Source organism: Microcebus murinus, chromosome 19 (genome assembly GCF_040939455.1).
Source record: "Microcebus murinus isolate Inina chromosome 19, M.murinus_Inina_mat1.0, whole genome shotgun sequence".
Classification (NCBI taxonomy): Eukaryota; Metazoa; Chordata; class Mammalia; order Primates; family Cheirogaleidae; genus Microcebus; species Microcebus murinus.
Genome location: NC_134122.1, coordinates 19,840,817 through 19,868,460, shown reverse-complemented (window position 1 = coordinate 19,868,460; position 27,644 = coordinate 19,840,817). Strand labels below are relative to the sequence as shown.

The 27,644-nt window shown below is 41.7% G+C and overlaps 1 protein-coding gene across 3 annotated transcripts in view; it reads left to right on the top strand.

The window, feature by feature from the left end:
* The first annotated feature begins 6,060 nt into the window (after positions 1 to 6,060).
* Positions 6,061 to 27,644, top strand: part of NSMCE1 (NSE1 component of SMC5/6 complex) — a 32,429-nt gene continuing 10,845 nt past the window's right edge. For 2 of the 3 annotated variants that reach the window (XM_075995197.1, XM_012780120.3), the window contains exons 1-3: positions 6,069 to 6,142; positions 9,365 to 9,410; positions 9,853 to 10,002. In XM_075995197.1, coding sequence (XP_075851312.1) covers positions 9,864 to 10,002 — 139 coding nt within the window. In that variant the 5' untranslated portion in view covers positions 6,069 to 6,142; positions 9,365 to 9,410; positions 9,853 to 9,863. Of the gene's footprint in view, positions 6,143 to 9,364; positions 9,411 to 9,852; positions 10,003 to 27,644 lie in introns of all 3 variants that reach the window. The other variant, XM_012780123.3, reaches the window with a different exon arrangement.

Sequence of the window (27,644 nt, the reverse complement as noted above, 5' to 3'; positions counted from 1 at the left end):
CACTCCAGTCATGCTCCTTTATAATCATTTGGAGGCATTTAGGTTGTTTCCATTTTCCCCTGATATAATTAAGGCTATAATGCACTTCCTTGTCCATTAACTTTGGTGTGCATTTCTTCTGAGGTGCCTAGATAGATTCCCAGAAGTGGAATTACGGAGGACACGTCCGGGCTCTTGATGAGCTCAGCCAAGTTGCCCTGTAGGAAGACTGAACCGTTTACACTGCCTTCAGCAGCGTGCACATTTCTCAGTCAAGTGTCTGAGTCTTCTGCTGGCTTTAAATTTAGGAATCATTTTAAAAGTTGGCCTCCGGGGGCTGTCACCATCCCTCTAAGAAGAGTCATGAGTAGAGGGGGACTGTTTTCTCTTTCCATTCCCCTAAATGATACCCATCACCTCCACTAGATCAAACTGAAAATCTCATGAATCCCCAAATCATGTGAGTACACAGATGCTGCCATGGACTATCACCAAAAGGTCTCGACCTGAGGCTGTGGCAAAACCTGGTCTCTGTCCAGAGACCTGTCCATTCTCTTCTCCACTCACTGCTGTGTACTTAAAAAAAAATTATAAATATACTTTTCATTCTTTTTTCAAATTTTCACTCTTCCTATTAGAAATTACAAAAAAAATACAATAAGTGAAAGTGAAAAAAAATGGCATTTGTCCATGTCCCTACCATCCGACATTTTGACATATTTGCCTTTACCCCCCTTTTTAAAGTCAATATCTGAAAAATTTCACAATTGTTATATGAATATATAGTTTTATTCTTTAAACTTGAAATTAGAACATTTCAGATAAACCTCAAGATTTCTTTACTCTCTACTCTCATCTCAATCTGCCCTTTCCTTTCTTAGAGTCCCTCTAGTTTGAGCTTTGGAACAATCTTTGCAGTCCTTACAAAGAAAATAGTTGTGGTTTTTTTTTTTTTTGGGACAGAGTCTCACTCTGTTGCCAGGGCTAGAGTACCATGGCATCAACCTAGCTCACAGCAACCTCAAACTCCTGGGCTCAAGCCATCCTCCTGCCTCAGCCTCCCAAGTAGCTGGGACTACAGGCACACATCACCAAGCCTGGCTAGTTTTCCTATATTTAGTAGAGAAGGGGTCTTGCTCTTGCTCAGGCTGGTTTCGAACTCCTAATCTCAAGTGATCCTCCTCCCTCGGCCCCCCAGAGTGCTAGGATTACGGGAATGAGCCACTGCACTCAGCCAAGAAAATAGTTTTATATGCATATATTTCTCTATTGGAAGTATATATTGCCATCAGGCATTTCACCAAATTTGCATACATGGCAATCATCTTTGTATCTTGTTTTATTTTGTTTTCACTTCACTCTATGCTTTCAAAACTTATCCATGGAGATACTTTGAGTTAATTCTTTCCTTTTAATGTTATATGATCATCCATTGTACAGGAATAATTTGCTTTTTTCCTCCTTATTAATGGCTGTTTAGGATGCTTCATTTTTTCATCTGTTGCCAACACTGTTGCAGCAAATGTTCTCAAGCACACAAGGGAGACTTCCTCCAGTTAAATTCCTAGAAGTGGAATTGCTAGATGAGCATTTTCATTTCGGTAACATCAAATTGCTCTCCAGAGTGGCTATAACATTTACAACCCTGCCATATATGTACAAGAATACTGGTCTCTCCTTACCCGTAGCAACATTTTGTCATTCTTATGGGAGAAAAGTTGGTTTCTTTTTCTTGTTTTTATTTCCAATAGTAAGGTTAAACATCTTTCCACATTTTTTTTTTGTTTTAGCCATTTGAATTCCTTCTTTGGGAAGAGATATTCTTTTGATACACCAGTACACTCAATTTTTACACATTTGTAATGTAGATGGATCTGATATTTTCTTTAATTTTGTTCTTTTTTAAGTACATCATTATTAGACTAGTCTCATAGAATGTGTCAAACAGCTTTCTCCATCTTGTTAATAGTCCAGTAAAATTTGCGTAATATAGTCTTTTTCTTTTTTCTTCTTTGTGGATCACTCCAGTAAAATCATCTTGGCCTAGACATCTTGGGAGCTGGAACGGATCCTAGACTACCATTTAAATTTCATTAATGACTACTGGTCTACTTTTCTTCTTGGGCCAAGTTTTATAATTTGTATTTTTGTCAGAAATTACCTCTTTAATTTTTCAAATATATCAGCATAAAGTTGTTCATAGTATATACTACGCTTTCTAAAAATTTTTACGCTATCTGGTATGTCCTCTTTGCCATCTATAATATTGTTTAATTGTGTCATTTTTCTTGATCAATCTTATAAGAAGTTTGTCTCTTTTATTAGTTTTTAACAGAACACCAGCTTTTGGTTTCTATAATCAACTTCATTTTCTTTTGTTTTACTCATTTCTGCTTTTTCATTATTATTTCCTTCCTTCTGCTTTCTCTGAGTTTATTTAGTTGCTATTTTTCCACCTCTTAAATTGTACAATTAGCTCTTTTAAATTTTTTGTTGTTTTATAATAAGTATACTTAAGGCTATAAATTCACCTCTAATTATTGTTTTAGTTGGATCCCACAAGTTTTTTTATATCAGGCTTTCATTGTCATTCATTTCTAAATATTCTGTAATTTTCATACTGGTTTTCTTTTTAATCTGTATGTATTTTTCAGTTTCCAAATGTATGTTCTTTTTCTTTGAAAAATGTAAGATAAAATCTTTCAATATACAAAAAGATATAAAAAGATAATGAACACCTGTGTACATACTCCTATACTTATTACCCAGCTTAAGCAATAAAATTGAAATGCTTATAATTTTTAATTTCATTTTTTGTAAGTAATAAATGTACATGGTAAAAAAAAAAACATCCTGACTTCCTGGCCCCTTCCTCAGAAGCAACTGCAGTTACTAATTTAAGGTGTCGTCTATGTGTTGTATGGGTTTCTTTCTGCCTCTTCTTTTGTTGTTGATTTTTCATTTTACTGCTTTGTGGTTCGTGAATGTGATCTATAGATTCTTCGGAATTTATTGAAGCTTTGTGGCCCAGAACATAGACAATTTCTATAAATGTTCTAAGCATGTCTGAAAAGAATAGATATACCAAAGTTCTTTTTCTAAAATACAAACCTGATCTCACCACTATTTGCTTCTAGGGTCCAAAGGTGAAAGACCAACACCCTTAGCATATTATTCGACCTCAAGCTTCCACTCTAGCCAGGGTCCTGGCCACCTCCCTTACGTACAACCAATTAATAAACGTTTTGGAAGAACGTTTGAACTGTCAGAATTGTCCAGGAGCAGATAGTCCAATGTCTGGCACATCGAAGGTCCTAATAAATACTGACTGAACCCACTCTTCTAAAGGCAGAGTCACACTGAGGCTGGACAGCCACCCCGTGGGAGACCACTCTGCACTATGCTCCAATCCTTACTCACTACTTGTTACTACTGACCCACCTCCCTGAGACCTCTGGTTGCCTCTTCCATTCTACTTTGTCAGCGCTTTCCCTTCTTCCTATTTCTGCCTGCCCATACCATGGTGGATCATTCAAAGCAAGATCCTCCACTGGCTTTGCACTATAGAGTCAGTTTTATATGCCCAACTAAGACCCACTCCAGAATGAGTCCAAACTGAGCTCCCGCTCTGAGGCCCCTGGGATTGGGATGGGGATGGGAGCCTACAGGAAGGGATCAGATAATCGACTGTCATCTCTACACATTTATGGTTTCAATCTTAGCTGGAACTTCGCTTTGGCATTCCTCTTGGCATCTTTTCCAAACCTTTGACTCCTTCCCATCAAACCCCCTAGCATCTCCTCAGCCCCTTCATTCAACAGAATGAGACTATTTGCTACTTTGTGGAGAAAACAGAAAACATCAGGGGTGAGGCTTTATTTAGCCATTTTCATCTTCTTTCTTCCTGTTACAGAAGTATCTCTCTTCCTTTCTAGGGTAAAAGTAATCCTGTCCCCACATGCCCTCAACCCCACCCCCTCTTGTCTCTCTGTTTTATTATACTGAATCTTTCCTTTGTTTCCAACTCTTCAAGTCTTCCTTTCCTAAACCATATTTCCTAAAAGAGTAGTCAGCATGCCTTCTCTACTTCCCCAACTTCCATTCTTCACTTCTCTTGGAATCTGATCTAGCTTCCTCCCTTCTCTATTGAGACTGCCCTTGTTGGCCATCAAATTCTAAATTGGTGCCATGGCTTTAAACTTGACCTCTCCAGACCACTGACAATTCTGACCACACTCTCCTTCTCAAAAGTTTTTCTTACCATGTGCCTCTGATACCACTCAGTCTAGAATCTTTCTTCTCTTTCCACCTCCTTTCTTGGCCTTTTGATCCTAAAAGGTTGGTGTTCCCAGTGTTTTCTATTCTTGGTCCTCAGCTTTTATCTCTCTACACACCAGGAAAGCAAGACTTCATTACAAAAGAGGATAGTCTTTCCCAAGCCCTAAACAAATGCTGCCTTGGGAGGATGCTGGCCCACTGTCACCAGACTTCCTTATTTTTCCAGAGCAGTCAGATATTCCAGGGTTTTATGTGAAATGCCTGAACTTTATTGATAATAAATTGAAAATTTTATAAAACTGTGTAGGGCAAACAAAACATGATTGTTTCTCCTTAGGGATGTTTTCTTCTTATTTGACTGCCCTTAAGACAGTTTAAAAAGCACTTGATTGATAATGGTAACTCACACTTACTGAGAGCTTACTATGAGCCAGTGGTTTGTGTTTAATCTTCTTTAGCCCTTTCAACAATCCCAGCAACAACGTGTTATTATTAAACCTACTTTATAGATGAGCAAACTGAGGCTGAGAGCTTGAGTACAGTCAACCCTTCATATCAGGGATTGGTTCCAGGACCCGCGCAGATATCAAAATCTGCAATAGAAAATGTAGAATATTTGCATATAAACTATGTACATCCTCCTGTATATTTTAATTCATCTCAAGATTACTTATAATACCTAATACAATGTAAATGCTATACAAGTTATTGTCATACTGTATTGTTTTTAAAACTTGTATTATTTTTGTTGTATTGGTTTTTTCCCCCCAAATATTTTTGATTCACAGATGAGGAAGTCAGGGATACCGACGGGCGACTGTGCTTTATCCTGGGTCTCAAAGAAATTGAATTTAAGGGCCAAGATTCAATCTTGACCATTCAGCTCCAGAGTTGAAGCTTTAACCACTACTACACCCTACTGCTTTCCCACTCAGCAGAGGAAACTGAGGTTCAGAGAGGTTAAGAGGTTGTCCAAGATCACAGGGTGGTTAAGTGGCCAAGTAGGGATTTGAACTATCCTCAAAGACATAGAAACCTGAAATACCACTGTTCCATAGTTACCTGTTTCCCCTGCTAGGCTGCATCCCTAGCTTTCAGACTAGAGACTGTAATACAAATGTTTGCAAAATAAATGCCTTGGAGATTCTAAGCAGTCCATTTGTTAATATAATTATATTTGTGTATGTTTATTATTATAATTAATATAACTTCAGTTACTTTTCACAACACTCCCTAGGTGAAATAATAGCTAATATTTAATCCGTACTTCCACGTGACACTTTTCAAGAGCCATGCTAAACATCTGATACCCATTATTGCTTTCAAATCTCATGAATACTATTTTGTAAGGACTGTTATCAGCGTTTAATAGAAGAAACACAGGCTTTCCGAGGCGCTCAGTGACTTGCCCAAGCTCTGGCAACCAGTAAGTGGCAGAGCCAGAATCCTAGCTCAGGATGCATGACAAGAGTCCTCACTGGTGACCAGAAAGCCACATTGTCATTTCCACAGATGCGGAAACTGAGGCCCGGGGCACCTGGCCATTGAGGGAAAGCCAGTTTGCACGCCTGCTCTTCTTCCTCTTGGGGTCTTGGGCGCCTCTGCAGTGCGGGAGGCGGAGGGCGACAAGCAGAAGCCCCGCTCGGTTAGCACTGAAAAACGGCGGGAAGCAGCCGTGCAATTCGCAACCTACCTCACGGAGCCGGAAGCACTTAGGTAGCGCCAGGGGGTGGAGGATCGGAAGTGCGTCACCGCGCGGGCGGGACGCATCTGCCGGAGATCACCAATAGGAGCGCCGCATTTGCCTTCGCCCCGCCCCGAAGAAGAAGAACCCGCCTTCCGACCGTAGGCGCCTGCACGGTCCGGGCTGTGTTTGAGCGCCGTGGTGGGTAATGCGGCGCGCTTAGCCTGGCGGGGACGGAAGAGGGAATTCAGGAAAGGCCAGGGGAGGACAGAGGTGGGCTAGGGCGAGTGAGGCAGTGGGCGTCAAGCCGCCGTGGGCTGTGACGGACAGTGGAGCTAGGGGCCCCGGGGGCTTGGGGCTTCTCCTTTACTGACGGGAATCTGAGGCCCGAGAGGGGCAGCGGAGGGAGGTTGACTGGGATCTAGTCCCTGAACGCAGACACACCCACAGGCATTTTGCAGTCGTAGTATGAGGTGAAGAAATACTTTTTAGTCGTAATGGGTGAAAAAAACAAAATACAAAATTGTATTCAGAACGTTACATCTGTGGAAAGTACGGCCTTCGCTGTCCCACCCCCTCAATTAATCACAACTTCCTCTGTGCTCCCCTGTTTCGTGTGCAGAGCTTCTCACTTTGTGTAAGTCCACAGCCCCTAATTTTAAAGCCCTGAGGCTAGATGTTTTCAGAATCCAGGATTTGTCGGATTTTGGAAAGGTAAAATGGAACGTATGTTCTGTTGTGTTAACGCCCTCAGCGGGATCTGGAGCAGTGTCTTGTAAGCAAATGTTACTATTTTCCACAGCTAAATATATGAAATATATAAAAATACATATTTTCACTATGGGGGATATATAACAACCATAAATAGTCTCAAAACTTAGGTCAAGTTTTCAAACTTAAGAAAAAATTTTGGTGTTCAGACCTTTTTAGATCTGAGAAATGCAGATAAGGGACCTGGATCATTATTTTATTGTTCAGTCGTTTTTCTCGCTTGCCTGGACAGAGAGTGCTTTGAGAGCAAGAACTGTGCTTCTGTTTTGCCACCTCTGTCTTTGTCACTAACTCTTGTGTGTCACTTCATTTCCTCTTAGCCTCAGTTTTAATCTGTATAATGGGATCAATAATGCTTTTCTCATCTTACTCTGGTGAGGATTAAATGAGGCTGTGCCCATGAAGGCCTAGCGCTGTTAGCACACTGCACAAATGGTATGGCTGAAATTTACTCATTCCACAAACTTTTCTATGTTAAAATTATTTAGGTAGACAATACATATCCATGGCTAATACTACCCCACCCTCAGTTCCTCTTCATAGAGGCAGCTGACATAATATGCATAAACAAACATATCTATCTTTATCTCTTCTGACACCCACTTTCCTACCCCCTTTTCCCCAAGTTATATAGCATTTAATCCTGTTCTATTCCTCATTCTTCTCATTAACATTTATTTTGGCAGTTATTTAACATATTCACATCTTTTTATTATATGTAACATACCTGTAAAATTGCATGCAAATGTAAGTTTGAAGAACAAAAATGAACACCTGTGTACCCACCAAGTTAAGAAAATAGAACATTATCATATTGCCAAAGCCTCCATGGAATCCTTTTCTTCTCTCCCCAAAGATAACCACTGCCCTGAAAATTGTGTTACTCATTCCCTTGTTTTGTGTTGTAATTTTTACTGTCTTATGTATTTATCTCTAATGAATGTAATGTATGGTTTTGCTGAGTTTTGGATTTTATATAAATGGACTCCTAAAATATATTTTGTATGACTTGCTTTTTGTATGCATTGATAACATGTTTTTGAGAAGCATTGTGTTGATGTGATTAGCTCTACTTCATTGCTGTTTTGAATTCCATAGTATGATTATAATAGCTTTATGTAGCAGTTCTTCAGTTGATATGCATTTATACTATTGCCAGACTTTTGTTATTATTAATACATGGTACTTCTATAAACATGTTTCCTGGGACAAATGTGGAAGTTTCAGTAAGATATATACCTTATAGTGGATTTCTGGTGATATGCAAATTTGCTACATGAGAATACATATATAGCTTTTAGGATGGGAACTCTTAGCAGGTTAAGAATATAAATACTAAAATAGAAAAAGAAGAAGAAAAAGGAAATAAACTTGACAACTAGTTGGTTTGGGAGAGTAGGACCAGAGTTTGATGCTCAGGTGTGTGTGGTTTGTCTGCACCATACAAACCAGATGATTTAGAGCGAGAAGGTCTTGGGGGAGGAAAAAGGTTGAGGATGGTGGATGAAGAGGAGGATGAGTCTAATTTAGGATTTGTTGAGGTGAAGATTCTGGTGAGATGTTTTCAAGGAAATCTATCTATAAATAGCAGGCAGTTGGAGAAACTGGTCATGAGATAGTGCATCTTCTCAGTTCTGAGGTCCAGGTGATGATGCTGTTAAAAAAGAACAAAAACTAGCATTTTTGTATATTATGTTCCAAGTTCTCAGTGAGCCTTTGGTAGTCTTATCTCATTGAATCTTCATCTTATGCCTTTAAGATAGCTATTATTGACTGGGCGTGGTGGCTCACGCCTGTAATCCTAGCACTCTGGGAGGCTGAGGCAGGCAGATTGCTCGAGCTCAGGAGTTCGAAACCAGTCTGTGTAAGAGCAAGACCCTGTCTCTACTATAAATAGAAATTAATTGGCCAACTAATATATATAGAAAAAACTAGCTGGGCATGGTGGCGCAAGCCTGTAGTCCTGGCTACTCGGGAGGCTGAGGCAGCAGGATTGCTTGAGCCCAGGAGTTTGAGGTTGCTGTGAGCTAGGCTGATGCCACAGCACTCACTCTAGCCTGGGCAACAAAGCGAGACTCTGTCTCAAAAAAACACAAACAAACAACAACAAAAAAGATAGCTAGTATTATCCCCATTTTGTAGATGAAAAGACTGAACCTTAGGGAGACTGAGCACGTTATACAAAAATGTTTCTGCACTATGTTTCCCTAAGGGAACAGTGAATTTCTTGTCAAATCATGGCATCATCTGAAGTGAATGTTATCATCTCAGAATTCTTGGCCCCATTGGAAATTGTAGGAATGGGTCTGGGAATCTGTATTTTTAATATGTGGGTTAGGTGATTCTTAAGATTGGACAGATCTGGCAATTCCTACTCTCAGTGCCACCTGTTTAGTTCCAAATCCACATTTTTAGCCCCTCTGCTGTGGCAGGAGTAGACATTTTGATCAGGGCTTGTGTAATACTTTTATCAACTCTGATCTTTGTGGGTTGTGGAAAGATACCATTTTATTAGAGAGCAGATTTTAAAAATAGCCTCCAGTCCTACCATGACACTTATTTTATTAGAGGTTAGGGGAGAGAAGGAAACAAACATTTATTAAGTGTTTACTACCAGTTCTCCAAGCAATGAATGTTATTATAATTTTATAGTGAGAAAACGGGGCTGCGGCGAAATTTCTCCAAGACCATAGATCTGGTAAGTGGCTGAGCCTAGGTTCAGACCCAGAATTGGCTAATAGTAAAAATAGCTCACACTTATTTAGTGCTTACCGTGTTACTGAACTGTTACATGTATTAACTCATTTAATCCTCATAGCAGTTCTGTGGAGGATGATTCTGTCATTACTCCCACTTTACAGATCTGAAACTGAAGCACATGGAGCCTAAGTTGCCAAGTTTCCCACACCTCATAAGTGGTAGATCAGGTTCTGAACCCAAGCATTCTGGCTCCAGAATCCACACCTCTTACCATTGCCCAGTATCAACTCTGACTTGTGTTCTTTTCACTTTTGTAGTAGTTAACATGAGCGTAATTTTTAAAGTGATCACAAATTTTTATTCACGTAAATTAGTACAAGACCTAAGACATTGTTTTTGGTGTGTTTGGAAATAACTGGTTTCACTTACTTCTTTTTTAGTTACTTCATACATGCATAGCAGTACCAGGAGAGCAGCGGGCATCATGACTGATGTCCATCGGCGATTCCTCCAGCTGCTGATGACTCACGGCGTGCTGGAGGAATGGGAGGTCAAGCGCTTGCAGAAGCACTGCTACAAAGTCCATGACCGTAAGTATCCTTATTCCCAGGATGCTCTGGTACTGTGTTGGTCAGGGACTAGCAACATAGGTATAATAGCGTGGAACAAGTTAACCAGTACCCAGGTCTCTCTGCAGCCTTATATCAACCCATCTGTCTAATCTCGTCTTCCACTTTTGTTTAGTTATTTATTTTTCTAAGTAAATCTGACATTTAGCCCAGTGGATAAAAACTTAGACTCTGAAACTGTGTAGTCGTTGACACCAAGGCTCCAGCACGTACTCCATCCTCAGTGTCCTTGTCTCTAAAATGGGCTAGTAATTGTACTTAATGCATAAGTAAGTATATGGTTCAGAGAATTAAGAGACATGATACATACAAAACATCTGGCACAGGGAAAATGCTCAGTGGGCTATTGGTGGTAACACAGCAGCTTAGCGCAGTGGTTAAGGATGCAGCCTTAGATTTAGCCAAGCCTGGAGACAGTGCTGTCCCTGCTCCATGTCAGCTGTAGGCATTTGGAGCATCTTCTCAGGGGGTCACTGGGAGGAGCAAATGAGACAATATGTGTGAAGCACTCCGAGCAAGGCCTGGCATGTACTAAGTTCTCAGCAACTGGAGGTAGCAACAGAAGCAATAGGACAGTGTTGATAGCTCAGATGAATCAATATTGGCAGATTATGTTGAGTTGAGTGTCAGTATGGGTAGATTTTGTTTAGTAGATCTTTCTGAGAGAAAAAGAAAGCTGATAAGTTATACTTACTGTGTGATGTCATTGTGTTTTTTGTAAAGTACATAATGATTTTTATTGCTTGGGAATGCATTTGCATATACAAGCATGAAATGAGAGAGAAGGATAAACAGCATACTGGTGAGGTGCCTGCCTTTGGGGAGAGAAGGAGTGAGAGTGGGTTGTCAGCAGAAATCAAAGGACACTTCATCTTTATCTCGTTTTTGTTCTTTTATAAAGAAAAGACTTGAAGCAAACATGGCATTATTAGCATAACAACATGACATTATTAGCATAGTCTAATGGTTGTCACTCCTGATTAATGGGAATGCATGTGTTTGGTTTCTATTCTGCATTTTTGTCTTTCTCTTGATATTTGTAATTGTCAGAAGAAAAATGGAAAAAATAATGAAGAGGTTAGCTGAGCCAAGCCAAGAGGAGTGAGAAGGGGTGTGTGTGGGGTGCCACGTACAGGTAAAGGGACACAAGAAACTGCCAGATTTAGAGCACTGCAATTTCTGCAGCATGATAAGAGTTAGGAGCCTGATCCCACAGAGGTGAGGAGAGGAGTGTATGGGAGTAAGAAGGGGAAGACAGTGAGTACTGAGAAAAATATTCTTTCAAAATGTGCAAAAGAAGGAAGAATGAAAGAATGTGGTACATTAGATAGAGAAGAGGCAGAGTTAGACGTGACTAGAGAGTAGCATCCCTTAAAGTGTGTTCTCCAGAGCACTGGTCCCTTGAGGCATTCCATGGGGAGTTCTGAAAGCTTGATGAGGCACAGGAACAAACTAGCCTATTTAACTATGTTTAATTCTGTGTATCCAAATTTAACTGCCCTACTGACAGCATACCTTGGGAAACCCTAGACCAGAATATATAACTTGTGGGAAGAGGGTAAGTTCTTTTGGTGTGTAGGTTTGCAGATCATGCAGAGCACTATAGTAATGGTTTTTACTTACTCCTGTGGACAGAAGAGCCTCTTCAAGTATTTGAAGGAATAAGTAGTGACATAATTATTGCTCTGTTTGAGAACTAGTCCTCTGGTGAAAATACATCTGCTGTAATTGCCTGAACTATGGTGGATAGGGATCTTGGTGACAGACTTCTTTATTGAAAGGGAATTTACCTGTTAAGCCAGCTTCTCTTGTTCTTTAAAAAGCACAGTAGGGGCTGGGCCTGCACCTGTAATCCCAGCACTTTCGGAGGTCGAAGTGGGAGGATCACTTGAGGCCAGGAGTTCAAGACCAATCTGGGCAACGGAGCAAGACTCTATCTCTACCAAAAAAATAATAAACGATAAGAAAATAAAAAATAAATAGGAGTTTAAACCTATCCCTCAGTATCCTCCAGAGATGGGTGAAAGAATGCTTATCTTAATTTTTGTCAACATGACAATTTATTCGTTTTCCCTTTTAGTTCCTCCTATAAGTCTTGAATGTGAGCTTCAGTGTTGATGGGGAAGTTTCATAGCTCACTGCAGGGAGCCATATGATACCTTAATATTAAGAATGAAAGTGTTTTTGCCTTTATTTGACCTTTAAAATTATTGTGATCTAATTTAGGAAAGTCCTGTAGGATGTGTCTGGGAATTGATTTATTCTTCACACTTTATAATATATCATTTCTTTGCACCTAGCTATGGTTATGGCTAGGTTGAAATAGGGTATAACTGTAGTCTGTTTTCTCCTATCCTTCATTTAAAATAAAAGCAAAAAATTTGTTCCTGAGAATTTTTGTTAATAAGAGAGATTTTAAAAAAAGGAATGATAGAAATTATCTAAAATTAAGTAAATACTTATAAGACCCCATATTATCAATCTCCTATCTTTTGAAGAGATGGCCAGGAAAGTCCCCTTGTACCAACTAGAAAAATATTTAGCTTCTAAGAAAATTAGAAAACAAAGGAGTAATTGAAACTACAAGTTATTCTGATTGTCATTTCCCAGGGTATTTGTATAGTTTATCAAAGCACTTCTTATTTTGGGCTTTGGTTAGGGCTCTCTCCTTACGGTCATTAAGGGGAAACAGCATTTCCACTGCTGGTGGTGCGCCACCACAGCTGGGAAGGCCCGGCAGGTTTTAATATTTTATTAATTAAAAAAAAAAAAAAGCAGGGGAGGGAACAAATTTTCTAGTTCTCCTGGCTAGTGAAGAATTTTGATTTTGTTCTGAAGTCCCAGTGCAAAGCCTTGGGTGTAGCCTTTCAGAACGGCACTAGGGACCTGTGTTCTTAAAGGACCTCAGATTTGAGCCAGGGCTTGTATCCACACTGTGTGTTTATTTATCCAACAAAGCTTCTTGAAAATCTCATGTGAGCCTGGCCTCTGTGCTAGGAACTGCTGACATAGAGATTAAGTTTTTGTTTCACATCAGCTCTCACAAGGAGTCAGATGATTCAAGTATAAGGTCCCTTGATACAAGTAGGCACGGGAGGCCAAGGGAGGGGTTGGTGGTTAAGAAGACTTGGGTTTGGAGTTTTCCACTTTGGGCCAAGATGGTGTAATGGAGATCAATATACCTTCCTCCCTGAAGTAATCCAAATATGGACAAAATATAAAACACTGGGCATTAGTCAGTGAAGGATAGTTATCTCTTGAGAGATAGTCAATGAGGATTTTTTTTTTTTTTTTTTTTTGCTTTTCGACACTGAATACATGTCATCTTTTCCAACACTACTCCTCCAGTTCTCCAGATTGGGTGTTCAGTCATTCAGTTCAATTCTGATACTGTCTACCTGGAGTTAGCATCAGATCCCACAGGTTAAGGGGTCAGTCCTATAAGACTGTGTTGCAAGTCCTGGGCCACCTATAGCTTTGACTAACTGGCTATAAATCAAAGGCTTCCCACAACTCCCTTCTCAGGTTTGATAATTTGCTAGAATGACTCACAGAACTCAGGAAAGCACTTTACATTTACTGATTTTTTATAAAGGATACAACTCAGGAACAGCCACATAGAAGGTATGCCTAGGGCACAGTATGGGGGGAGGGGGTGGCATGGAGCTTCCATGCCCCCTCTAGGTGTACCACTCTCCCAGCACCTCAATGTGTTTAGCAGCATCTCCAAATACTTTCATTTAGGGTTTTTTTTTTTTTTTTTTTTATGAGGGTTTCATTATCTGGGCACATTTGATTAAATCATTGGCCATTGGTGATTAATTCAGTCTCTAGTTCCTCTAATCTCCCCAGATATTGAGGGGGTGGGGGGGACTGAAAACATCAAGCTTCTAATCAAGGCATGGTCATTCTGGTGACCAGACCCCAATCTAAGCTATCTAGGAGCCTGCGAAGAGTTGTCCTACCTGTCACCCATCTCACCTAGGAAATTCCAAAGGTTTTAGGGATTCTGTGCCATTAACCTCTTTCTTCTACCACATGCAGCAATGGGAGTGAGCACTACAGTTGCCCAGCTCACTGGCCTGGAGAGAGTTTTTAGGCCATGGCACAGGGGGAATCCAAGCTGAGCTAGGCAGACTCCCTGAGTTGAGATGGAGGTGAGAATTCAAGGAGATTAAGGCAGCTAGAGTTTGCAGGACAGAATACTTATAATTGAGTATAATACAGAAGAGAGATGCACAGAGAAAAAGTGAGATTTCCAGTGTGCCTCTCCACTCAAGGACCCAGCTGAGAACCGATAGCAGGGGAACTACTGGAGGCCAGGGAAAAACTCACTTGACAGGATTAGAGAGAACAATGCCATATAGTCATAGGTCTTGGGAATAGTGACTGTTCCAGGCCCAAATGGCTTCTACCAAACATTTAGGGAAGAACTAATACTACTTCCACCCAGCTCTTCCAGAAAATGGAAGAAAATACTTTATAACTCATTCTGTGAAGCCTACATTCTAAAATGAAAACCAGACACATATATTGTAAGAGAAGAAAACCACAGACCAAGATTCCTCATAAACATAAATGCTTACATTCTAAACCCAATTTTGGCAAATCTAATCTAACGGTATTTAAAAAGGCTGATACAACATGACCAAGTGGGGTTTATCCCAATTACGAAGGGTTGGTTTAGTATTTGAAACTCAATCAAAGTAATTCACCGTATTAACTAAAAAAGAAAAATCATGATCATCTTAATAAGTACATAAAAAGCATTTGACAAAATCTAGTGTCTACCCTGGCATGGTGCAGCAGAAGATTCCCTTGGCCAAGGTGATGTAACAGGGATCAATATACTGAAGCTGTTCAAATATGGACAAAATATGTAACACTGGGCATTAGTCAGTGAAGGACAGTGATCTTTTGAGAGATAGTCATTGAGGATTTTTTTTTTTTCTTCTTGACACTGAGTAATACATGTCATCTTTCCAACACGAGTCCTACAATTCTTTCAGAAGGTTCTTACAGAAAACTGCAGGGATCCTAAGGAGCAGGGTATAAACAGGATCAGTAGAAGATCAGGGCTTAGAGAGCATGAGTGAGGAGTCAGCAACTGTCTGCACAGAGTTAAAAAAAAAAAAAAAAGCAATATCCATTCCTGATAAAAACCCTCAGCAAAGTGGGAAAGGAAGGGAACTTCCTTAACTTGATAAAGGGTATCTCTGTAAAACCTACAACTAATATTGTATTTAATGGTGAAAGACTGAATTCTTATCCCCCAGTATGAGGAGCAAGACAAGAATGTCTGTTTTCACTGCTTCTGTTCTAGCCAGTGCTCTCAGGCAGGAAAAAGAAAAACCATCTGGATTAGAAAGAAAAAAATAAAGCTTTACTTTTTACTATACACAGCTCATGTAGAAAATCTGATAGAATCTATAAAAAAGCTATTAGAACTAATAAGTGAGTTTAGTGAAGTTGCAGGATACACGATCAGTATCCAAATATCAATTATATTTCTATATGCTAGCAATGATATGCTAGATTATTATTAGAAATTGAACTTTTACAATGTCACCATTTATAATAGCATCAAAAATATTATTTATCCAAATTATTCCAATGCTTTGGGATAAATCTAACAAAAAATGTGTAAGACCTGTACACTGAAAACTATAAAACATTGTTGAGAGAAATCAAAGGAGATCTAAATAAATGGTGAGACATGCCAAGTTCATGGGCTGGGAAACTCAATATTGTTATGATATCAGTTTTCCTCAAATTGACCTATAGGTTCAGATCAATCCCAGTCGGATCCCAGCAGCTCTTTTTGTAGAAACTGACAAGCTGATTCTAAAATTCACATGATGAAACAGCAACTCAAAGTACTAAATAAAAGTAAATTAAATTAAAAAAATAAATAAATAAAAAATAAAATTCACATGAAAATGTAAAGGACCTAGAAGAGCCAAGACTACTTTGAAAAAGACCATTAAATTTGGAGAACTAGCGTTACCTGATTTCAAGACTGATATAGCTACCATATAATGTCAAGACAGCATGGTATTGGTATAATGATAGACATATAGATCAACAGAACAAAATAGAGTTTAGAAATAGACCCACACATAGATGGCAGCTGCTTTTTGACAGAAATGCAAAGTCAATTCCATAATTAGTGCTGAAATAATTGGATATTCATATTCAAAAAATGAATCTTGAGCCATGCTTTTCACCAAATACAAAAATTAACTCAAAATGAATCATAGACCTAAATGCAAAACCTAAAGCTATAAAACTTATAGAAGAAAATACAGGAGAAAACCTTTGTGAAAACCTTAAGCAAAGATTTCAAGGATCTAACACCAAAAGTATGATTCATAGGAGAACAAATTGATAAATTGGACTTCTAAATTAAAAACTTACAAAATTAAAAACTTATACTCTTTAAAATATGTTTAGAGAATGAAAAGATAAGCAAAATACTGGGAGAAAATATTTATAAATTATATATTTGATAAATGACTTGTATCCAGAATATATAGAGAATTCTCACAGCTCAACAATAAGAGAACATACAGCACAATAAAAAATGGGTAGAAGATTTGAACAGACACTTCACATAAGTTATACCTATGGCAAATGAGCACATGAAAAGATGCTTATCATCATTAGGCATTAGGAAAATGCAAACTAAAACCACATTGAGATACCACTGCATATGTATTAGAATGGCTAAAATTAAAAGACTGTGCATACCAGTTGTTGGTGGGAACATGGAGGAACTGGAGCTCTCATATACAACTGTTGGGAATGTAAAATGGTGCAGCCATTTAGGAAAACAATATGGCAATTTCATATGATCCAGTCATTCATTTCTTGCGTATTTACTCGAGATATGGTGAGGTGTATTGGTATGTGCCTGTACTCCCAGCTACTGGAGAGGTTGAGGTGGGAGGATCACTTGAGCTGAGGAGTTCAAGACCAGCCTGGGAAACATAATGAAACCCTGTCTCTAAAAAAAAAAGAGAGAGAGAGATGAAGATATATGTCTATACAAAGGCTTGTACAGAAATATTCAGAGTAGCTTTACTTGCTTTACTTGTAATGGCCCAAACTGTAAACCTTTGTGTTTATCAGCAGGTGAACAGATGACCAGACTGTGGTATATCTATATAGTGGATTATTACTTCATAATATAAAGAAATGAACTGTTGCTACCTGCTGGAATATGAATGAATTTCAAAATGATTTTGCTGAGTGGAAGAAGCCAGGCAAAAGAGAGTATGAATCCATCTGTGTGAAATTCTGGGCAAGGCATACTTGGCTGTAATGACAGAAAGTAGTTCAGTGGTTGCATGGGGATGGTGTATAGGATGGGGGAGAGGGGTAGGCAAGGTAGAGAAAGGGATTACAAAGAGGCACAAGGAAACTTTTGGGGGTGATGGGCATGTTTATTATTTTAATGTGATGGTTTTGTGGGGGTATATGTATCATAACTTATTAATATCATACACTTCAAATATGTACAGTTTATTGTATGTAAGTTATACCTCAACAAAGCTGTTAAAAAAAGATCTGAATTTAAACTCACTTTGCTATGTGGTAGCTGTGTAACCTTTAGTTTCCCTAGCTGCTATAAAATGGAGCTGGAGATATCTGTCACTCAAAGTTATTTGTAAAGATGGGGAATGCAATGTATGGCGTGAGCATAGTGGCCTGTATGTCCCCAATAAATGGTGACACTTTGGACATCACCAGGTTTTCTCATATGTTTCATTTTCTTGGTCTGGGAAGGTCCCATGTTATCTGCATGGAACTCTAGGAAAATACATGCAGCATCTGGGAAATGTTTCCTTGGTTTGCTATATCCAGAGCTTATCTGGAGAAGCTGGTAAGTAGTTATGGAAAGTGTCTTTAGTTCAGTTTCCTAAAAACAAAACAAACATGGAATCCTGAACTCTGCAGCCTTCTCACGTGGTCCAAGGCCCCTTGGGGAGTAGGTGCTCCAGCCTGTTGATTTCGTTGTAAAGTGGTGTTGCCCACTGTAGTGAGTTGTGTGTGGTTGCCCAGCAGGAGGCTTGAGGGCACCCCTAATTCTGAGAGTGACTCTGGGTTGGAAACTTTATTTCATTTATTAGGTGGGTTTACTGAGCAGAGGCAGAAAGTTGCCTTGACCCACAGTTGTGTGGTGACGATTCCCTCAGAGTTATTTGCCTTGTTAAGATGTTTTGGGGGATGATCTTTCCGTTTTTGGTTGAACAAGTTGGTCAACCAGAGCCTTTTTAAGGAATCATCAGGTCTGGTCTCCTTATCTCACACACCAGGAAGCAGAGGCTACTAGAAGTTTGGTATGCTGCCCTGCCAGTTCTTACACTGTTTTTGGACCCTCACCACTACTAAATGACGCCTTCTGAATCAGTGCCAGGTTCAGGGCGGGGCTTCCTTGCCTAAAGATTGTAGTGTTGCTTTTTAAATTTATGTTTTATTTTGAAATAATTCCAAATTTATAGAAAAGTTGTAAAAACAGTACCATTTTTCCTCCTGAATCATTTGTAAGTTATCAATTTACTTACGGTTGTAAGTTACAATTTAAGTTACCTATTTAATAAGTCCTTTCACCCTAAATTCGGCAGGGTATATTTCATTTTAGCAAGGGCATTCTCCTAAATAACCACAGTAACACCATTAAAATCAGGAAATTAACACTGATATATCACTACTATAATCTCTAGACCCCCATTCAAGTTTCTCCATTTGTCCCGATACTGATTTTATTAGTAAAGGACCCACACTAGGGTGGTGTGTTACATTTAGTTGTTATATCTCTTCAGGCTCCTTAAATTAGGAGTAATTCCTCAGTCTTTCATTGACTCTTATGAACATGGCAATTGTAAAGATGACAGGCTGCCTATTTTGTAGAACAGCACTGATAGAAAAATAATGTGAGCCACATAAGTAAAACTTGGTGGTAAAAAGAAACAGGTGAAATTAGTATCTAAAATAATATCATGTCTCAGCACAGTGGCTCACGCCTGTAATACTAGCACTTTGGGAGGTTAAGGCAGCTGAGGCTGAGGCAGCTGAGGATGGCTTGAGGCCAGGGATTCTAGACCAGCCTGAGCAACAGCGAGACCCTGTCTCTACAAAAAGTAGAATAAGCTGGGCGTGCTGGTGCTCACCTGTAGTCCCAGCTACTTGGGAGGCTGAGGCAGGATGATCACTTGAGCCCAGGAGTTTGAGGTTGCTGTGAGCTAGGATGATGCCACTGCACTCTAGGTCAGACAAGAGAGTGAGACTCTGTCTCAAAAAAAAAAAAAAAAAAAAGATTAGTGAACACAGTATTACAGGAACATTGGAGTTTGATAAAGATTTTCAGTTTTTGTCAAACCTTTTTTTTTTTTTTTTTTTTTGAGACAGAGTCTTACTCTGTTACTCTGAGTAGAGTGCTGTGGCGTCAGCCTAGCTCACAGCAACTTGTAACTCCTGGGCTCAAGCAATCCTTCTGCCTCCGCTTCCCAAGTAGCTAAGACTACAGGCATGTGCCACCATGCCTAGCCAATTTTTTTCTATATATATTTAGAGTTGTCCAGCTAATTTCTATTTTTAGTAGAGACGGGGTCTCGCTCTTGCTAAGGCTGGTCTCGAACACCTGAGCTCAAACGATCCACCTGCCTCAGCTTCCCAGAGTGCTAGGATTACAGATGTGAGCTACCACGCCCAGCCTTGTCAAACCTTTTATTTGCCTTCATCCCAAGTTTGTTGCTAACATGCTGATTTACATGACTACATTAGCGTCATTGTCTTTGTGCCTGTTTCAGGCCTTGTGAACATCATTAGGTGACATGCATTAATGGTGAATCACAGTGATGTTGACATTTGAATTTAGTATTCTATCCTGTATCTGCAGTCATATTTGTAAGCACTTTCTCTTTCCAAGACTGAGTGATAATTAGAAGCTGGCTCCAAGTAAATTTTCCCTCTGTTTTTAATGATTTCATTGTACATTTCTCCCCTTTGGCCATGATGAACAGTTAATAACTTACCACTGTCAGCGCTGGGTTGCCTTTCCAGTTAATCAAGGGAGATAAAGTCTGTTTCTATAACTGAAAAGTGGCAAAAAATTAGCATGAAAAGTAACTTCTAACATGTGACTTAATGAATTTTTCAACATACAGAATTTACAGCAGGCAGTTGTTATGTACTTAATTAGGAATCTATGGGTTTAAGAGCTCTCTAACCACGAGGAAACTAATATTGTTGCTTTTATGTCTCCGGCTTTTGCTGGACTAAATGTCTCCGGGTCTCTACCACTCTTGATGACTTCGTGCAGCACAGGAGCACAGCCTACACAGCCCCACACCAGCCCGTTCAGGCCAGTGCAGATTTGCTGAGCCAGCTGGGACGTCTGTGCACTTCACACTTTCCTAAGCATGTACATCATTTGGGAATGCATTTTGTACTTGTTCCCAGACACAAGGGACGTTATGTGTGAGAGTGTGGAAGAACTGGGAATGAATTCTTCTGTGGGATTACCACAGACCCCACTGGCCAGAACAGTGAAGCCATTTTTCAAGGCATGGTTTCAAATCCTGCTTCTTCCAGGGACTTGGAAATGTTCTTATACTTTTCTAGGTGAGGGGGAAATCATATCTACCTCATAGAAAAGTTGTGAGGATTAAACAAAGGAATTTATGTTCAGTGCTTGGCATTGACTACTTGCTGGTACATGTTCACTACATTTTGCTCACTGCCTGTTCTTTCCTTTGCTGTCCCTCTCCTTGTCATCTAATCCCAGCTCCTGGGGGTTGGGGGAGTGACTATCAGAAGATCTGTCTTGTTGGAATGATAATGTGACAGGAATTATTGTGTAGACCATAGGGCTGAATTCTGCTGTTGGGATTTTCTCAGAAAATCCAGAAAGCATAGTCACCCCAGGTACTGCACATCTTCCCCGGTTGGTTGATGGATGTGTGCAGAATGTCAGCTGAATGATGGTGAGCAGGACAGGCAGAGTCCTAGCCCCCAGGAGCTGGCATTCTGGTAAGAATAGAGAGGGAGAAAGCCAATGAGTGGACTTGGAGACAAACAGTGCAGTGGTTGGTGCACTGAATGCTGGAACGAAAGATGCAACATGTCTGGGTGTGGTTCTGGCCAAGGCCTTCGTGCTCAGGCCTTTCTGTAGAAGTGCCGTTTTGGCCGGGCGCGGTGGCTCTTGACTGTAATCCTAGCACTCTGGGAGGCCAAGGCTGGAAGATCGCTCAAGGTCAGGAGTTCAGGACCAGCCTGAGCAAGAATGAGACTCCCGTCTCTACTAAAAATAGAAAGAAATTAGCCGGACAACTAAAATATATATATAGAAAAAATTATCTGGCCATGGTGGCGCATGCCTGTAGTCCCAGCTACTCAGGAGGCTGAGGCAGCAGGCTTGCTTGAACCCAAGAGTTTGAGGTTGCTGTGAGCTAGCCTGGCCTCGCGGCACTCTAGCCCAGGCAACAGAGCGAGACTGTGTCTCAAAAAAAAAAAAAGTGCTGTTTTGGTGATGCCTGAGTGGTGAGGGTGCAGCCCTGCAGGAGAAGCTTTACAAGAGGAAAGAAATGCAGGGAAGGGGCTGAGATGGGCAGGAGCTTGGTGTAGGGACCCACAGAAAGGCCAGCATGATTGGAGTGCAGGGCGGGAGGGGACGTCACACAGAGCATGGGTTAGGCATGGCGCACCAGGCAAATGGCTTCCAGGCTGGGTACTGGGACCTGGCTCTGCTCCAGCCACCTGTGTGTGGACAGCAGTTGAGAGGGCTGGAGGGGACATTGGGAGACTGTTGGAGCCTACTCTGGGCTGTAGTGAATGGGGAAAGCAGCTGGCATGAAGGTGGCTGACTGGAGCCATCTCTGACAGGCCCTCAGGGCTATGGTTCCAATTCAGCACCCATTCTAGCCCCTCCTGGGAACGGGCACTCAACAAGTCCCTCATTGGAAAGTGTGGGCACAAATGGAGAGCAGCCACCAGGAACAGGCAGCCCCTCACTTGTGTTTGGCAGAGAATCACGGGCAGGCAGAGGAGGAGGGGGTGCTTCAGGTGTGCCCTGAGTGGAGGCTGCTGGCTTGGGAAGCTGGAGGCAGCTACAGAGGCAAGGCGTCCTATGTGATTGGATGGGGGGCATATTTGGCTTTCTGTGGTTGGTCCTCAGTTGGAAACAGGGAGAAAAATTAGGGAAACTATTTGATTAATAAAATCAATTAATCAAATCAAATCCTGGTCCTTTGGAGGTGAGTTATTTTTGGCTTTCTGGACTGGTTGCTAGGGACAGTGGTCCGACTTCCTGCAAGTCTGACTTACAGACAGGCTGGCTTTCTGGGCTGGTTGCTGTAGATTGTGGGTCAGAGTTCTGCTTTTATTTTATTATTTATTTATTTTTTTTTTAACGGCTGAAAACAAATTTATTCTCTTAGGGTTCTGGAGGTCAGGAGTCAAAATCAGTTTCAGTGGGTTCAGGTTAGTGTGTTAGCATGGCTGCTTCCTTCTGAATGTTCTGAGGGGAGAATCTGTTTCCTTGCCTTCCTCAGCTTCCTGTATTCCTTGTCTTAGGGTCCCTTCCTCCATCTTCAAAGGGTATCACTGCAGTCTCTGCTTACCTCTCCTCTGACCCAGAGTTCTGCTTTTATATATGATCCAGCCATTGGCAATATGGTCCATTCCTTTGAGTTGTTCACAGTCCAGCCTGTGTGGGAAACAACAGCCTCTTATCTGGTGGATCTGGGAACAGAGTGGCCCTATTAGTCACCCTCTCACATTACAGCAGGTTCCAGTCCATATCAGAATTTGGAAACTGGTAGAGTGTCAGTGATATCTAGCGTGCAGACATGATTTGTTTGCCTTCCAATGTTTCTAATTTTTAAGAATTAATTACCATGTTAAACAAATAAACAGAAAACACTACCACCAAGAGATTTCTCATGAAATCCAAGGATCAGCCACCGGGCACTTGACTGGAGCAGAGTGGCCCTGTCTTTTTTGATGGTTGCGTGTTCTCTGTTCCCCACTGTGCCCACAGGTATCCATAGCTATGCTTCCTGTCTGGCATCTGTAGGCATCAGATTTGTCATTTTTAACATTGCTCTAATGTAGCCTGAGGAGGGGGAAACTTACACAACAGGGATAAGGCAGAGCTACTCTGGTTTCAAGGGGCTGGGCTGCCAGGAAGCCTCCTCTCCTGTCCCCTGCAAAGCTCCTTGTCCCCTGCAGAGGCCCTTCCTTTGCTCCACAAGGGCTCCTGTGGATGGAGGTGGGGGACTGAGCCACCATTCATCTCAAGGATAGATGGACTACTGTTTTCAAAGGGTGCAATTAAAATGAAATGTATATGGACAGCATCAATAGTAAAATTCTGCTGAAAGCAGTTATGTTTTCTGTGATAAATCACATTGCAATCCAGGACTTTACCATGATGAAGGCGTTGGCACTGTTTTGTTGCTGACAGGAGTACTGACCAGTAGCTTTCTGGCCAGGGTAAGGTCCTGTAGGGATTTACTGTGCATATAGGGACAGCAGGTGTCATGGGTTTTAGGGCCCTAAATGCATGTGGCCAAGATGCAGGGCTGTGCCAAGTAAAATGAGTTTCAGGTAAAATAAGCTTCATGCTCTGTCATTTGAGTGACACTAAAGAGTAAATTTTCTGACTATAATGATCTCTTGATTTAAAAAAATGATCTGTGTACAGATCTCAAAACATTAGGTTTCAAAACGTTATTAACGATACGTTTTAAAATGTTATTAAAATTCTATTTCGTCTATGCCATCAGGGCCCTGAGCTAATCCACCTTGTCAGATGACACTCATTTTTTTTTTTTTATTCAGACTCCTGAGGGTTAAGGAGTCAAGTTATATGGTTGTTGAGCACTAAAGTATTTTTTTAACCTTTTATTATGAAGAAAGTCAAACAGAGAAAAGTAGAATAGTGCAATGACTCACCCAGTTCAAATGATGATAAACTCATGGTTAATCTTGTTTTATACTCCTGCCTATTTACCCCTATATTATTTTGAAGTAATTTGCAGACATCATTGCATATCTAAGTAATGATTTTTTTTTTTATTGAATGCTTACGTCCTTTTGTTACTGCATATAACTGATGGATAGATATCTGGCCTCTGGTCTGCACCTTGTCATCTTTTGGCCCTGTCATCTTGAGTAAGCCCTTCACCTCTCTGACCCTGGTGTCCTCTTTTGGAAAACAAAGACAGTGATTCTTCCCAGCTTGTTTCAGTCTTTTGAGAAGATAGGGAGCAGTACTGCATGTAGCATGTGGTGGATCGATGCACCCATGCAGAGAATGATTTGTCCAACAGTTATTTACCAGTGAAAGCTAGCTCTCCTTCCATCCCTGCCCTTCCCAGCACTATTCACTGGCCATGCTTGGGAGGTGTCCTTGGCAGTTCTTGCCTTTGCACCTGCAGGTCTGAAGGTCCAGAAAAATCTTTCCCCCAGGCAATTGACAAGAGCTGTAGGCTGAGAGGCAAAATCCATGATCCCTCACACACCTCTCTGGCTCAGGGTCCTGCCTGCCAGCCTGTCCTGTGTCCCAGCCTGGGGAGGGGGGTACTGCTCGCTCAGGGCCTGTCCTGCCCCCTCCTCAGCGCTGTGTTAAGCAGGGCCACCTACCCACTTCATCTGAGAGGCCTGTCAAGGGCAAGTTGGCTCACAGGTGGTTTGGGCCCCTGGGGTCTTATTTTTTGCTGTTATTTCCTCTGCCTAAAAATAGCATTTTCTATCTTTGGTGCCTAGTTTAGAACAAAGCTATTTGCTGGCCAAAGATTAGGGCAACAGACTTCCTAACTCAGTGCATATCGAGTCCTAGGGTCCAGTGGCCTCTGGGAAGCAAGGTCCCTGATTTAGCAAGAAGAGGTTCATTGGCAAAGTTAAAGTAAAATTTAATTTTAAAAGAAAAGGAGAAAACATATAGAGAGTGTCTTAGCCAGAAAGAAGTCTCTCAACATGAGTTGAAAAACCCCTCCTCCTGAGAGGAGAAGTGTCCTGTTTCATTCATTGCTGCCCAGAGGCTCATTTTTAATTGCCCCTAATGATAGGCATTTCCTGCTAAAGAATGGTTCTGTCCTCTCCCAGGACTTTGCCTTTCCTCAGCTCCTCCTGTGGCCACGTGTGCTGACCCCACAGAGACTGGCTGAGGGGATGATGGGCGTTGGCTGGGCCCATCTCCTCTTTGCACCTCTGGTGTCTTCATCAGCCGCTGTCCTGGCGCTTTCCATCTTGCCGTGTTGCCATGTTGGCTGGGCCCCTCTTGGTGACTCTGAAGCCACGGGGCCATGTACAGGAGGGTGTAGATAGTGGGGTCTGGGATAGGGAATGTCCTCAGGTTTGCTCTGCAGAGGCTATGTGGCTTAGTGCCCAGGAGCTTGGGGTCTGGAGTCAGAGGCCATTTCCAATGGGCTCCATTTCCAAGTTATGAAAACTCTGAGCAACTTCTTGAACCTCTCCGAGCCTCATGTACATGAAGACGATATTAAGCACTCACCTTATGGAGTTATTGCTATTATAAGGATGAAATGAACCAAGCTAATGAATAGTGCTGGCATAATAAGGTCACTCACAGTCACATGTTAGCCGGCTCATTGCTTTAGCCTCACAATAGTTACTTTACCACAGCCCATAGGAAATGCATATATACCCTGCTTCTTACAAGTGGAGAAAACCCAAGTGGCAACCTAAGATACATAGGTTCAACCTTGCTTGGTTCAAACGTGGTGCTAGTTGTGCTGTTTAGGGTGTCTCTTTCTCTAGAAGAGGCAGCTGTGGAAGGCCAAAGTCTGTTTCTTCCACCTTGAGCTGGTCATCCCATATTGATGACTGTAGGTCAGTGTGTCCAGAGAACCAGCCTCTGACCCAGCTCTACCTGCAAAAAACCTGGTATTTTGATACTTATCAAAGCATGTGTCTTTTTTTCTCAATTGGCTCTGGGTTCTGAAGAAAGGAGCAGTGTTATTAACTCTCTTAAATCCCTTGAAGTGGTATTTGTAAGACTGGAAATGGTTGCCTCAGAATCACATGATACTGTCTTAATCTCACACACTTTATCATGACCATGGACTCATAGAATATTGGGGCCAAAAGGAGCCAGAGATGTGCCTTAGGCCCAGTATATTCCTACAGATTTGCAAACTGAAGCTTCTGTACCATGAGCTCCAGGATCAGGTAGGGAATGGGGGCAGAGCAGTGAACATTAGCTCAAGCAAGAGACCCCAGTTCTGGCCAATTTAGAAAGGAATGTGTCAGGACACATGCTTTGTCAGCAATATGGAATGACCAGCTCAAGGAGAGAGAAACGGGGCTGACTGGCGGCGAGGGGCAGGAAGCATAGCACCACTGCATGGCTAAACACCCTCCCTCTATAGCTCCTGAGCTGGAACCACCTCCAGCCAGCCTTTTGTCCCTTGCACAGGTTGGCTGACATATGTTTGGTGTCTACTCCTGGCTGTCCTAAGCTCTGGCTCCCTCAGCTTCCTGCTTTCTGTTTCTCTGGGTTTGGGTACCTGGAATTATTCTCCCACCAAAACCACAAATGTAGGAGAAAGACAATTAAAAATGAAAAAAAGGGATAGATCTTATTCTGGAGGGAAATGGCTGCTAGGTAGGCAGACATCACTGGCTGGACTCCATCACCGGAGCAGTTGGAATGACATGTGATGAGGAAGGAGGTGCTTGAGCAGTGTGGGAGAACAGAGTTGGGAGCCCCGGCTAGACTGGTCAGGGAAGGCCTGCACAGGAGGGTGCCACAGGATTGGGAGGCTGGGTCGCTGTAGCAGGAGCGCTGGAGGGAAGGGGGTTCTAGACTCGTGTGAGACTGGAGGTTAGATGGTGTGCAGCCTTCAGAGATGAGAGAAAGAGGGAGAGACTCATGCAGGGTCCCACAGAGAGGGAGGGCAGGACTGAGCCAGAACCCACGCCTCTGCTGCTGGCCCCATGGCCCTGTGCTGCCAGAAGGGGCCAGTTGCGGTGTCGGGGTTACTGAGCATAAGAGAAGTTCATTCTTAGCTTGTGGTTAAGAAAGTGCTGCTGTGGCACAGGGGCCTCTGTTAGAAACATTGACACCATCAGTGATTGACAAGACCATGGTTGTGGCCCTGATGCAGGAGGCTTGCGTGGAAGGAAAAGGTGAGAAAGAACTGAGAAAAGGTGAGCGACTAAGTAAATGGGAGGTGTCTGCAGCAAGTGAGTGCAGCAGTCGGAAGTGGCTGGTTTTTCTCTCTCTTAATGAAAATACAATGAAAACATTCATATTTCTGAAAATGAGCCTGGACAACAAGGGAAAGGGCAGAGAGGGCTGTCGGCTCATCTTCATGCAGACGTGGTATTTGGAAAGTCCAGTACATCAGAATGCTTTTGATCTGCCCACAGAGAACACTTCTCTGAGTGACACCCAGGAGGGGCCTCTTCAGTGGAAAATATGAATTGGCATTTTCAGGGGGAGGTGGGACTTGCCACTATGTCACATTGGGTGGACAAGGCGGCTCCTGCCCAAGAAGGATCCTCACTCAGGCAGTGAGAGAAGGTTTTTGATATCTCGTTGCCTCGCCCCTAAGTTTTCCAGCATCAGGTAC